Here is a 12,201-nt window from a genome sequence, read left to right on the forward strand (position 1 = left end):
ATTTGAAACAAATTTGACTGACTGTCGTAAACGTTACAGGGACACCTCCCGGACAATATCGCCGAGGGAGACAGTTTAATTTTTGACCACAATTCTTATATGAGACGATTTTAAGACCCAATGTTATTCTCCATAGAGAGAAACGTCCGCAAACCCCTTGAAACAATGAAACCAGGGGATGAGCGAATGACGTCAGGACTTGGGCGCTCTATTGTAAACACTAACGGAGCATAAAGGGGGACACATTTTCCTCAAGTGAAAAAATGTAGATTATTTCCTGGAATACAAATCGTATATGCATCTCCAAACGGAGGAAAAAGTTTTCAATTTAGTGGTACATACATGAGTGATGCAGTATAATGCAATAAGAAAACAGATTGGAACATAGTCAACTAGAAAAAGTGCCCCTCGGGGCACAGGTCTCCACCAGGGCAGGTCAGGTTGTGGCCTCCTGGTGGCGCTATAATAGGCCAATGTGAAAAGGGTGCCATTTCTTCATACGCCTTTGATGGCAATTGGATGATTTGAGGCATTTTGTTCCAAAAATGTGTTTTGCAAAAATCAACCTGTTGGTGGCGCTATAACAGGCCAATGTAAAAAGGGTGGGATATATTCCTCAGCCTAGTAAGAAAATGTGTGAAAGATTTCACGTAAATTGCACGCTGCGTTCATGATTTGAGGCTTTTGTTCAAAACGGGGCAATCTTGCAAACTGTGAAAGCCAATTATAGCCAATTAGGATGGAATATGAAATATCGGACAGATCCGACTTGAGCACATGACTATATAGATGCTGTGTAACGATCTGTGAGATTTTTGGACAGAATCTGGAGGAGTAATATAAAAAAATGTGTTTTACAAAAGTCGGCCTCCTGGTGGCGCTATAAAGGCAGATGCGGAAAATGCGGGTCAAAGGTTTGTCCTTGGCCTCTAGGGAGTGTGCATACAACGTTTCACTCAGATCGGTGCAGTTTTAGGTAAAACATGTGAAAAGCTGCCTCATGGTGGCGCTATAACAGGCCGTTCTGGAAAATGTGGGGCAGCGGTGCATCAAAGTTTGGCATCGACCGGGTTAACGGTGCCGGAGATTAGCTGGTAACGGACGGACGGAAGGACAGACACACACACACACACACACACACACACACACACACGGACGGAGTGCAAAACATACTCTCTCACCATGCCTTCGGCCTGGTGGAGACAACAAAACATACTCTCTCCCCATGCCTTCGGCCTAGTGGAGACAACAAAACATACTCTCTCCCCATGCCTTCGGCCTGGTGGAGACAACAAAACATACTCTCTCCCCATGCCTTCGGCCTGGTGGAGACAACAAAACATACTCTCTCCCCATGCCTTCGGCCTGGTGGAGACAACAAAACATACTCTCTCCCCATGCCTTCGGCCTGGTGGAGACAACAAAACATACACTCTCCCCATGCCTTCGGCCTGGTGGAGACAACAAAACATACTCTCTCCCCATGCCTTCGGCCTGGTGGAGACAACAAAACATACTCTCTCCCCATGCCTTCGGCCTGGTGGAGACAACAAAACATACTCTCTCCCCATGCCTTCGGCCTGGTGGAGACAACAAAACATACACTCTCCCCATGCCTTCGGCCTGGTGGAGACAACAAAACATACTCTCTCCCCATGCCTTCGGCCTGGTGGAGACAACAAAACATACTCTCTCCCCATGCCTTCGGCCTGGTGGAGACAACAAAACATACTCTCGCCCCATGCCTTCGGCCTCGTGGAGACAACAAAACATACTCTCTCCCCATGCCTTCGGCCTCGTGGAGACAACAAAACATACTCTCTCCCCATGCCTTCGGCCTGGTGGAGACAACAAAACATACTCTCTCCCCATGCCTTCGGCCTGGTGGAGACAACAAAACATACTCTCTCCCCATGCCTTCGGCCTGGTGGAGACAACAAAACATACTCTCTCCCCATGCCTTCGGCCTGGTGGAGACAACAAAACATACTCTCTCCCCATGCCTTCGGCCTGGTGGAGACAACAAAACATACTCTCTCCCCATGCCTTCGGCCTGGTGGAGACAACAACATACTCTCTCCCCATGCCTTCGGCCTGGTGGAGACAACAAAACATACTCTCTCCCCATGCCTTCGGCCTGGTGGAGACAACAAAACATACTCTCTCCCCATGCCTTCGGCCTGGTGGAGACAACAAAACATACTCTCTCCCCATGCCTTCGGCCTGGTGGAGACAACAAAACATACTCTCTCCCCATGCCTTCGGCCTGGTGGAGACAACAAAACATACACTCTCCCCATGCCTTCGGCCTGGTGGAGACAACAAAACATACTCTCTCCCCATGCCTTCGGCCTGGTGGAGACAACAAAACATACTCTCTCCCCATGCCTTCGGCCTGGTGGAGACAACAAAACATACTCTCTCCCCATGCCTTCGGCCTCGTGGAGACAACAAAACATACTCTCTCCCCATGCCTTCGGCCTCGTGGAGACAACAAAACATACTCTCTCCCCATGCCTTCGGCCTGGTGGAGACAACAAAACATACTCTCTCCCCATGCCTTCGGCCTGGTGGAGACAACAAAACATACTCTCTCCCCATGCCTTCGGCCTGGTGGAGACAACAAAACATACTCTCTCCCCATGCCTTCGGCCTGGTGGAGACAACAAAACATACTCTCTCCCCATGCCTTCGGCCTGGTGGAGACAACAAAACATACTCTCTCCCCATGCCTTCGGCCTGGTGGAGACAACAACATACTCTCTCCCCATGCCTTCGGCCTGGTGGAGACAACAAAACATACTCTCTCCCCATGCCTTCGGCCTGGTGGAGACAACAAAACATACTCTCTCCCCATGCCTTCGGCCTGGTGGAGACAACAAAACATACTCTCTCCCCATGCCTTCGGCCTGGTGGAGACTACAACATACTAGAACAAATTTGTGGTGAGAGGGTGGTGTGACGGCGGGGAAAAAATAACTTAACAGGAAAACATTTCACCTCAAAATAAACACCAGAGAGAAGGTAAATAGAAAGTAATCAGCTTGACGTGTTGGCTGAAAGACTTCAGAAGGCAGTGGAACCAGCAGGGTGGGGGAGAAAAATGATACAACAAAATGCAAAAAGTGACAAGTAAGCCAAGTAAGATGAATTATAGTAACCTGATGCAAGAGAAATGGAAGAATACATAAATTTGGCTGTTCTTTTCGTACCTGTGTGTTAACTTATATAATATACTCTCAGAGAGGAGAAAGTATATCTTTTTCAACCTCATCTGTCAAGCATATATTACCATATAGCTGCATACTATAGCTATGTCTTATTAGCATTTGTAGTGTGCACCTTACTAACGCACACGCACAGGGGGAATTCATGAAAAAATGTAATGGCTCAGATGATTATGATGCAACATGGAGGGAGCAATTGGAGGTTAAGTGTCTCCCTGTCTTGCTCAGGGACACTTTGGACACAGATCGGTACTGGGAGGCGAACGGGTGACCTCCTGATCACCAGACAGCCCCTCTATCCACTAAGCTACGGCTGCCTGAGACTGTCGACCTGTGTCGAGTTTCTCAATGTATTATTTCACTGAAGGAGTATGACGATAACATTTATGTTTACATACGAATAGGATTTTTCCTTTTAGTTTGATTGTACAGACGGTAGGTCAGGTCTTATTTCGATTTGGCCATTTTCTGATTTGTATTTGGGTTGGGAATCGCTTCTAGTTGCCTGCCTGACGTCTCAGAACCATATCCTCAGATGAAAGTGCTTTAATTTAAATATGATGACAGGGACTGTTAATTCAGTATACTTGCTCTGCTGTGCAGGTTATAGAGCATAGCGAGTGTGTGTGAGTCAGTGTGCATGACATACAGTAGTACTATGCAATGCATGTACGCTCACAATTCCACCCATGTACATTTTATGCATGCTTGACTACCATGATTTCTACCACCACTTCTCATCTCAGGTCCTGTTATATTCTAGGAGGCACAGCATTTCAGTTTCGGGTCAATCTTTTGTAACATGCAGACATATTTCAGGTCATTATGCCACAGTATAACTTGACCTCCATACTGTGTCTGCCCCTTTCCATTTCCCAGGCCTTCCGGCTGACCTCTGGGCTGAGTCTTGGCTGCGGGCGGCCTGCGAGCGGAGGAGGCGGGGCCAGTTGAGAAGGAGTGCATGTGACCCGAGAGGCGATGAAGTCCAGCATGAGGCAGTGGCGGAGGCTCATCCTGGTGGGAATGCTGGCCTGGGTCCTCCTCTTCCTGGGCCTCCTCTCGTACTTCCTGGACGCCCGCGTGGACGAGCCCCTGTCCTCCGCCGGCTCCACCCTCTCCCAGCACCCGGACACGCGGCGGCTGGCCTCCATACAGGCCACCCATCAGCAGCAGCGCACCGTCATGGGTTCCCGGCCCGAATTGCCGCCCTCCTCCGCCCTGACCACCGCCGTCGCGGACCGGGAGCCCTCGGCCAGCCCCGTCGTCACCCAGGAGTCCAGCCTGGAGGGGAGCCGGAGCCCCTACGGCGCGTACGCCAGCCAGGAGGCCAGCCGCCCGGATTACCCGGACCCCCAGAGCCTGGCCGCCTGGTCCTCCTTCGGCACGGAGAACGTGGGCTCTCACTCGGACACCGTGGCGCGGCGGGGGAGCCGCGAGAGAGCCGCCCGCGCCATGGAGCACCTCCTGAACAGAGCCGCAGCGAGTCATCACGGCGGGGAGGAAGAGGAGGACGAGGACGAAGAGGTGGAGGCGGGGAATGGCAGGAGGGCCGCGGCGGTGGGTGGCAGGGCAGGAGGAGGAGGAGACTCCTCCGACCTGGAGGAGTACTACTTCTCCAAGTCGGCGTCGGTGGTGCAGCGGCTGTGGCGGGGCCGCGTGTCCGCCGGCATGCTGAGCCCTCGGCTGCAGCGCGCCATGAAGGACTACCTGACCGCCAACAAGCACCACGTGGCCTACAAGGGACGGCGCAGGACTGCACAGGGCGCAAAGGAGCTGCTGTGTCAACTGAAGGCTCAGGCGAGGCTCAGGACGGTGGACGGATCGGAGCAGCCCTTCTCCTCCCTGGGCTGGGCCCATCTGGTGCCCCGCCTTCCTCTGGAGAAGCTCCACAGATGGCAGGACCGCAGCCGATTCAAGACCTGCGCCGTGGTCACCTCGGCAGGGGCTATCCTGCACTCGGGACTAGGCAAGGAGATTGGTAAGTCGAAAGTACATGGGTTTTATTTTATTTTATGATCAGTACTTTATTTGGATTTTTTACAAATACAGAAAACAGAAAAAACTAACACAAGCAACAACAACAATAACAGAATACGTATGCATGGACATTATGTATGAACACAGAAACATAATATAAAACGAGGATAGACAAGATAAACAAATAAAAATACAAATAAATCAAATTAAAAGTTTAAATTAGTTTACACGACCAAACGCGCAGCATCATCAACCGTATCATATAATACAGTAAACAATTAAAAGGGCATTGCCTGACCATGGATCACATCAAGGACCTGCACCATGACTGAGGAACACGTTCCACTTCGAATCATATTTAAGTACATGGGGTTTTGAATAAGAGAAAGGGAGTGCTATTTGGTGATGTGGCAACTACACAGCCATTTGTCCCTTGATGTTCATCTATAATCTATATGAATTATATACGCAGTATTACGCAAATGTCTTGCACCGTAATACATCTTTGGGTCGGCCAAGGGAGGGATTGACAGTGACGGCGTCAGAAAGTGGAACTATAGCATTTGATCAACAATAATCATTAGAATATCTCTCTGCGTCTGAAGTGGTGTATGCAGGGGGAAATTGATATGTTTTCACTTTTTCATGCTGTGATGTGCAGCATTGATCTACACAGTATGTATCTTTGATCTGTGTATGAGCAGACACTGTGCTTTCCACAAATAAGCAAATTCTTTGGATTGTTTTTCTCTTCGGATGATTATTGTAATTTCACACTTTTCCCAACCATTTTCTTGCCATAACTTTCTGTAATCACCAGTAATTTAGCAGTTGCTTTTATCCACAGAGACGTACTGTAGGCCTACAAAGTGCTAAATCAGAGTAAGTTGCTTGAACCCTAGTGAACAAAAACGATAATCCACATAATAATGTGAACAAGTAAACGTACTGTACATCTGCATGGTATAACTAGCGTCTATCAATAAGAAACTAGAAATTATCTAGATCAGATTCTGAGATCAGATTCTAAAAATGTCTTCTACATCCTGACAGTTTTCTGAAAAAGCTATGTTTCTATGTCAGTCGTTCTTCGATTTTTCAAAAATAGCAGACCTACAAGCTCGTAGCGCGCCACTCGGTGGCGCGCTATGAGCTTGTAGATCTGATATTTTTCAATAGCTAAAGCATAACATAATGCTAACACCAAAAGGGGTTCCCGCCCAAAATGGGTTAAACAAGGAATGAGGAATGCTAGGGGGGAGGTAGAGTTTGAAGAGGGGAGTTTTCAGACTGCAACGGAAAAATGGAGGGCGAGTCTGCAGTCCTGACTGAGGATAGAGGGTTCTTCCGCGTGATTCTACTCTACGTCCGAGCATAGACAGAGACCCGCCCTTGGTGACGCCCCCAAGCCTCTGATTGGCCACCAACAAGAAACACTGCTGCTGCTGTCAGAAGTCGCCGCCCCCGAGGCGAAGCGCACCCTATGAAATGGTCTCCTACCCGACAGAAGCCGGGGAAGCATAATAATAAATGCCAACATTTATGCATTTGTCGGCAGTTCATTGATCTGTCACAGATCTGATACATGTTGCACAAAGTTCTTAATTTGTCACTATTGTTTGATCTTCAGCACTGATTAATGTAATGTAACAATATACAGTACATTATTGTACTGTAAAAAGGCCTCTTCCCTTCATCTTTATCCTTTTTACTATAAGTTTACTATAATTAGTATAGTTTGAATAATTAGGCATATTGTTGTTGCCCCTAATATGTACAGTATCCATAGGCTAACAGAGAATACACATGGGTACATATAATCTAATTTAGAATTGCCTATTAGCCTGTATTTATTAACAGTAAAAACGCACAGCCCCAGCGGAAAACTGCAGACCACCACTGTAATAGCATAGCACCCGACGAGGGCATAAATAAATATGGAGTCTGGAGACGGACACACGATATTCAACACAAACACTTTCTTTATTAGAACACCCAGATCAAATCTCATTCATTCATTCATTCATTCATTCATTCAAACCAATCCGCATAAACAAACAATATTAGTGTGCCTCTTCTACAAAAAATAATTCTGGAGCGTTACCTTATTCAATCAAAGCAAACGGCATAAACAATATTAGTTTGCCTCTTCTACAAAAAAAATATTCTGTCACGCCTGCCAAGCTGTCTTGTATTATACCGTACTATTTCCCACCACAGAGTAACCTTGTGGCAGACTATCCCAGCATATAGCTATGTGGCAGCGGTGGCCGAACGGATTGCGGAGCGGTCTTGATACCGGAAGGTCGCCAGTTCGAATCAGCGGTCCGACACGTTAAAATTACCACCGCTGAAGTGCCCTTGAACAAGGCATTGAACCACTACGATGAAATGTTCTATGAGCAGGGCCTGGCTGGAAACAAGTTCTTGAGCTTAGCCCAGATACCCTGGGTAAATATAGTAATCATTTCATTTCATTTCACCTCGGAGGAAAGTCTGGTAAGACGGGCAGTGTCGGAGGCAGGCGGGGCGTTACCATGTCTATGCTCGGACGTAGAATAGAATCACGCGGCTCTTCCAGGAGGGAGAGTCTAGATTGCTTGAAGTGATGGCAGGGTGAAGAAGGGTATATATAGGGACAGACATACATTACAAGATTACATGATCCTCTGTTAGCTGATCTAGGTGTGCAGGAAGGGGTGTAGGGTGGATCAGATGCTGAAGGTAATGGGATACCATGCCCTAGGACAGGTAGCAACCAGAAGCCAGTGATTGGTTTGCAGAAGTGGGGAGACTTTAGTGAGGTTGAAGACCAGGCATGCCGCAGCTTTCTGGGTCAGTTTTAGGTTTATGAGTGAGCATGATGGCAGACCAGCAAGGAGGGGGTTCAAATAGTCAAGCATGGAGATGACTGAGGCTTGGACAAGAAGCTGGGCAGACTCCTTGGTGAGGTAGAGTCTGACCCAGTCTAGATGTTGTACAGTGCGGGCCATTTGCGGCCCGCGGAGCGCCCCCTTGTGGCCCCTGGAAGATTTTTTATTTTTTTTTATTTTGAGGGGTCCCAGATATAAATATGGCATTAAATGGGGGTCAGTAGCCTATGCATGTCAAACTGGGCATCCTTTTCAAATGGGGTCCAAGACCTCGACCTTGTGCGTGCGGACTCGGCCCCCAGCCTGGTACCCTAGTCAAAATATGGCCCTTGAGGAAACTTAATTGGGGAGCCCTGGTCTACAGTGAAAACCTTAACTACTGTATCAAGTGTGCCTTGAAGGGCACCCGACTGTATAGGACCACCAGGTTCTTAGCAGTTGGGAATAGGAGCCGCCAGGTTGTCATTGAAGATGGAAACGGAAAGATCTAGCAGGGAGCAGGAATGTGTGTGTTCTTTTTTTGTCTTTTATTGCATGCATGGTTTGTTTGACAGGGTTTGTGCATTACACTGAGTTCTATTGCGTGCCTCAGTGTGTCCCAGTAATATTTCATCCTTAAAATGTGCATGTGTGTGCATGTGTGTGTGCTTTGTTCAGAGACTTTGGCATCTCTCTATGAGGAATCATGGGAAGTGTGTGAATGTTCACAGTGTGAACCAAGGGACAGATGGCTTCACTAGAGAAACGAAGAACCCCCCCCTTCTGGTAACCGAGCTACGATGCAGCTCCATCTCAAAGACGTCGCAATTCTCAAACGCGGCTGCCTGGGGCTAACTGTAACCTTAAAGAGAGTATACTGGGACTCCCTGTCTTTACCAATACACTGACACCACGGCGCGTAAACAGCGCCTCAAACTGTGACTCCGTCCACCACCGGGGGAAGTTGTGATTTACGCTCGTTCACTGCAATGCAATTTGCGGCATTTTCAAAACAATATTGAGCAGAGTAGCGATTATCAAACGTATTTGCAATGCCATACGTTGAAAGATCTGTTGCCCGTGGACAAGGCACGCTACCTCCGCAAGTTAGATAGCATCGGCATAGATGTTTGTCCGTGTGTGATTAAGGATTGGACCAAGTTGCATTGGCAGCCATAGAAAATTCTTACCCCAGGCTAAAACCGGATGTGACGTTTTTGGGCGTTCCTGTCTAGCGTGGTGTCAGTCTATACTACTGTGACCTGTTGTAGTAGGTCTCTTCTGACTAGGTCCTGTTTATCTGTTGAGTCGTAGACCAGTTCACAGATTATCACTAGCCCGTTTAGGCCTGACGTCGAAATTTAAAAAAGAATCTTCTAAATCCTCCAGTTTTCTGAAATAAATATTTTCACGATTTTTCAAAAATAGCAGACCTACAAGCTCGTAGCGCTATGAGCTTGTAGATCTGCTATTTTTCAATAGCTAAATTATAACATAATGTTTAAAACACCAAAAGGGGTTCCCGCCCCAAAATGGGCTAGATGCATACATTGCAAGCAACCTACATGTGCCCGCTATGCACTTGTGCTCACAGTTGTTGAGTAATTCTGCATCAATCGGGGTGCTGAGACAACGAGAGTCGGAGACACTTTGTATTTACGTAATATCACACAAGCTCATGGGAGAAACTGCTTGATACGCATAGGTCGGTGGTCAAGTGACCATCCATACGTGTTGATACAGGGAGCCTTCATAGTTACACACTCTGCTGTACATACTGTAATAAGGCCATGGGTGAATGTTGTCACAACAAGACATCCCGTTACAGTACACAGCCTTGCACTCATGATAATAAAGACGGTAAGAAAGCAGAGAAAAGAAGGTGGTTTCCTCCCGCCCCGACAGCAACGAAACTATAATAATAATAATAACTAGAAAAAGTGCCCTTCTGGGCACAGGTCTCCACCAGGAGGATAGGAGTGTGTGTGTGATGTTTGGCAAAATGTTTAGGAGCAATATAAGTGTGTGTGTGTGTGTGTGTGTGTGTGTGTGTGTGTGTGTGTGTGTGTGTGTGTGTGTGTGTGTGTGTGTGTGTGTGTGTGTGTGTGTGTGTGTGTGTGTGTGTGTGTGTGTGTGTGTGTGTGTGTGTGTGTGTGTGTGTGTGTGTGTGATGCGGCTTGGCCTGTTGTAGCGCCACCATGAGGCTGATTTGAAAACTGTCAAGTGGCATTTCTTCCAAAGCCTAGTGGGAATATGCATGCACAGTTTCACCACAATCGGACGCTGCGTTGAGTAGTTGTGGCGATTTGTACAAAACGGGTACAAAGCGGGCTACTCCTGAAAAGTTTAGAAGCCATACAATGAGGGTGGATTATGAGAAATCAAACAAACCCGTCTTGATCACATGACTATGGAGAGCATGTGTACCGATTTGCGTGAAATTTGGATAAAATCTGAAGGAGTAATATTACAAAATGTGTTTTACATATGTCAGCCTCCTGGTGGCGCTATAAAGAGCAGATGTGAAAAACTCCAGGCAAAGGTTTTTCCTTGGCCTCTAGGGAGTTGGCATACAAAGTTATCCACAGATCCGTGCAGTTAGAGGTAAAAACACCTTTCAGCTAGTTATAGCGCCACCATGAGGCCGAGTTGAAAATGTTCATGTGGCATTTCTTCCTCGGCCTAGTGGGAATGTGCTTGCACAATTTCACGGAAATCACACCATGTGTTCATGATTTGCAGCATTTTGTTTGAAACTGAGCACTCCTGTGAACTTTGGAAGCCAATCTTAGCCAATCAGGATGGAGTCTGAGAAATCTGAAAGACCTGTTTGGTTGAATGGCTCTAGAGAGACTGTGTACCAATTTGCGTGATGTTTGGACAAAATCTGTAGGTGTACGGTCCAAAAACTTGTTTTGCACAAAGCGGCCTCCTGGTGGCGCTATAACAGGCCGTTGTGGAAATTTTGGGGCAGAGGTTCATCGTTGACATCCAGGGAGTGTGTGTGCAAAATTTGGCATCGACCGGGTTAACCGTGCCAGAGATTAGCTGTTCACAGACGGAAGGACGGACACACACACACACACGGACACACGGACGGACGGACGGACGGAGTGCAAAACATACTCTCTCCCCATGCCTTCGGCCTGGTGGAGACGATACATTTTTTCTCCCCATGCCTTCGGCCTGGTGGAGACAATAAAGCTTTATTTATATAGCACCTTTCAAGAACAAGGTCACAAAGTGCTTAACAACAAAGGGAACACAATAAAGAACACAATAATAATAGCAAAACATTGGATAACAGAGAGTGAAAAATACATAGGAAAATACGTAACATTCACAACTATAAAGGATTAAAAGCAGCTTTATAAAAAGGGGTCTTCAGGAGTGATTTAAAACGTGGAACTGAGTCGGCAATTCTGATTTCCAGGGGCAGGGCATTCCACAGTAAGGGTGCACGGACTGCAAAGGCCCGGTCGCCTATAGTTTTCTTTGAACCAGTTTTTATGGTAAGTACAGCCTTGCCTGAGGATCTCAGCTCGCGGGCAGGCTCATAGGGGTCGAGTAGGTCCGAGATGTAGGACGGAGCAAGGCCGGTCGTGGCCTTGAATGTAAAGAGCAGAAACTATATAGATAATGAATTACTGTACATACAATCAATTCATAGTTAAACCCTATTTTGGGCACATCATTATAGGCGAAAAGTAAAAACAAAAAAAAGAGGATATACTGTAGCTAATTTGCAAGCTCACAACGTGGTAAGCTTATATCATCTACAGCAGGGATGCCCACACTTTTTCTTTTTTTTTTTTTTTACTTGAGAGCTACTTTCAAAATGACCAGCTCAGCAAGATCTACCCACCGAAAAAAACATTATATCATTGCTGAAAATAGTTTAAATATGTACCCGAGGGGGCTTTGGAATAGCGGAGCTGGCATTAGATATAAGACAAATGCACTTGGAATGGGAAATGGAGGGGGAGAAATGGAATAGGTAGGGTTTTTTGTATTTAATTTGAAATGCTACCGACGTTTTTGTGCACAGCAACACTCTTGAAAACAAAATATTGCACTGTGGGTTTGAGCTGACAGGCCCCTTTGATGTCAATCAATCAAGTCACCTTAATTCAAGTGGCAGATGC

The 12,201-nt window shown here is 47.0% G+C and overlaps 1 protein-coding gene across 1 annotated transcript in view; it reads left to right on the forward strand.

Moving 5' to 3' along the window:
* The window catches only part of st6gal2a (ST6 beta-galactosamide alpha-2,6-sialyltranferase 2a), a 73,434-nt gene that overhangs the window by 21,171 nt on the left and 40,062 nt on the right, over positions 1–12,201 (forward strand). The window contains exon 2 of the mRNA XM_079517563.1: positions 4,107–5,205. Within this exon, the coding sequence (XP_079373689.1) occupies positions 4,206–5,205 (1,000 nt within the window). The 5' untranslated portion in view covers positions 4,107–4,205. The remainder of the gene's footprint in view (positions 1–4,106; positions 5,206–12,201) is intronic.

Source organism: Electrona antarctica (assembly GCF_951216825.1).
Source record: "Electrona antarctica genome assembly, chromosome: 13".
Classification (NCBI taxonomy): domain Eukaryota; kingdom Metazoa; phylum Chordata; class Actinopteri; order Myctophiformes; family Myctophidae; genus Electrona; species Electrona antarctica.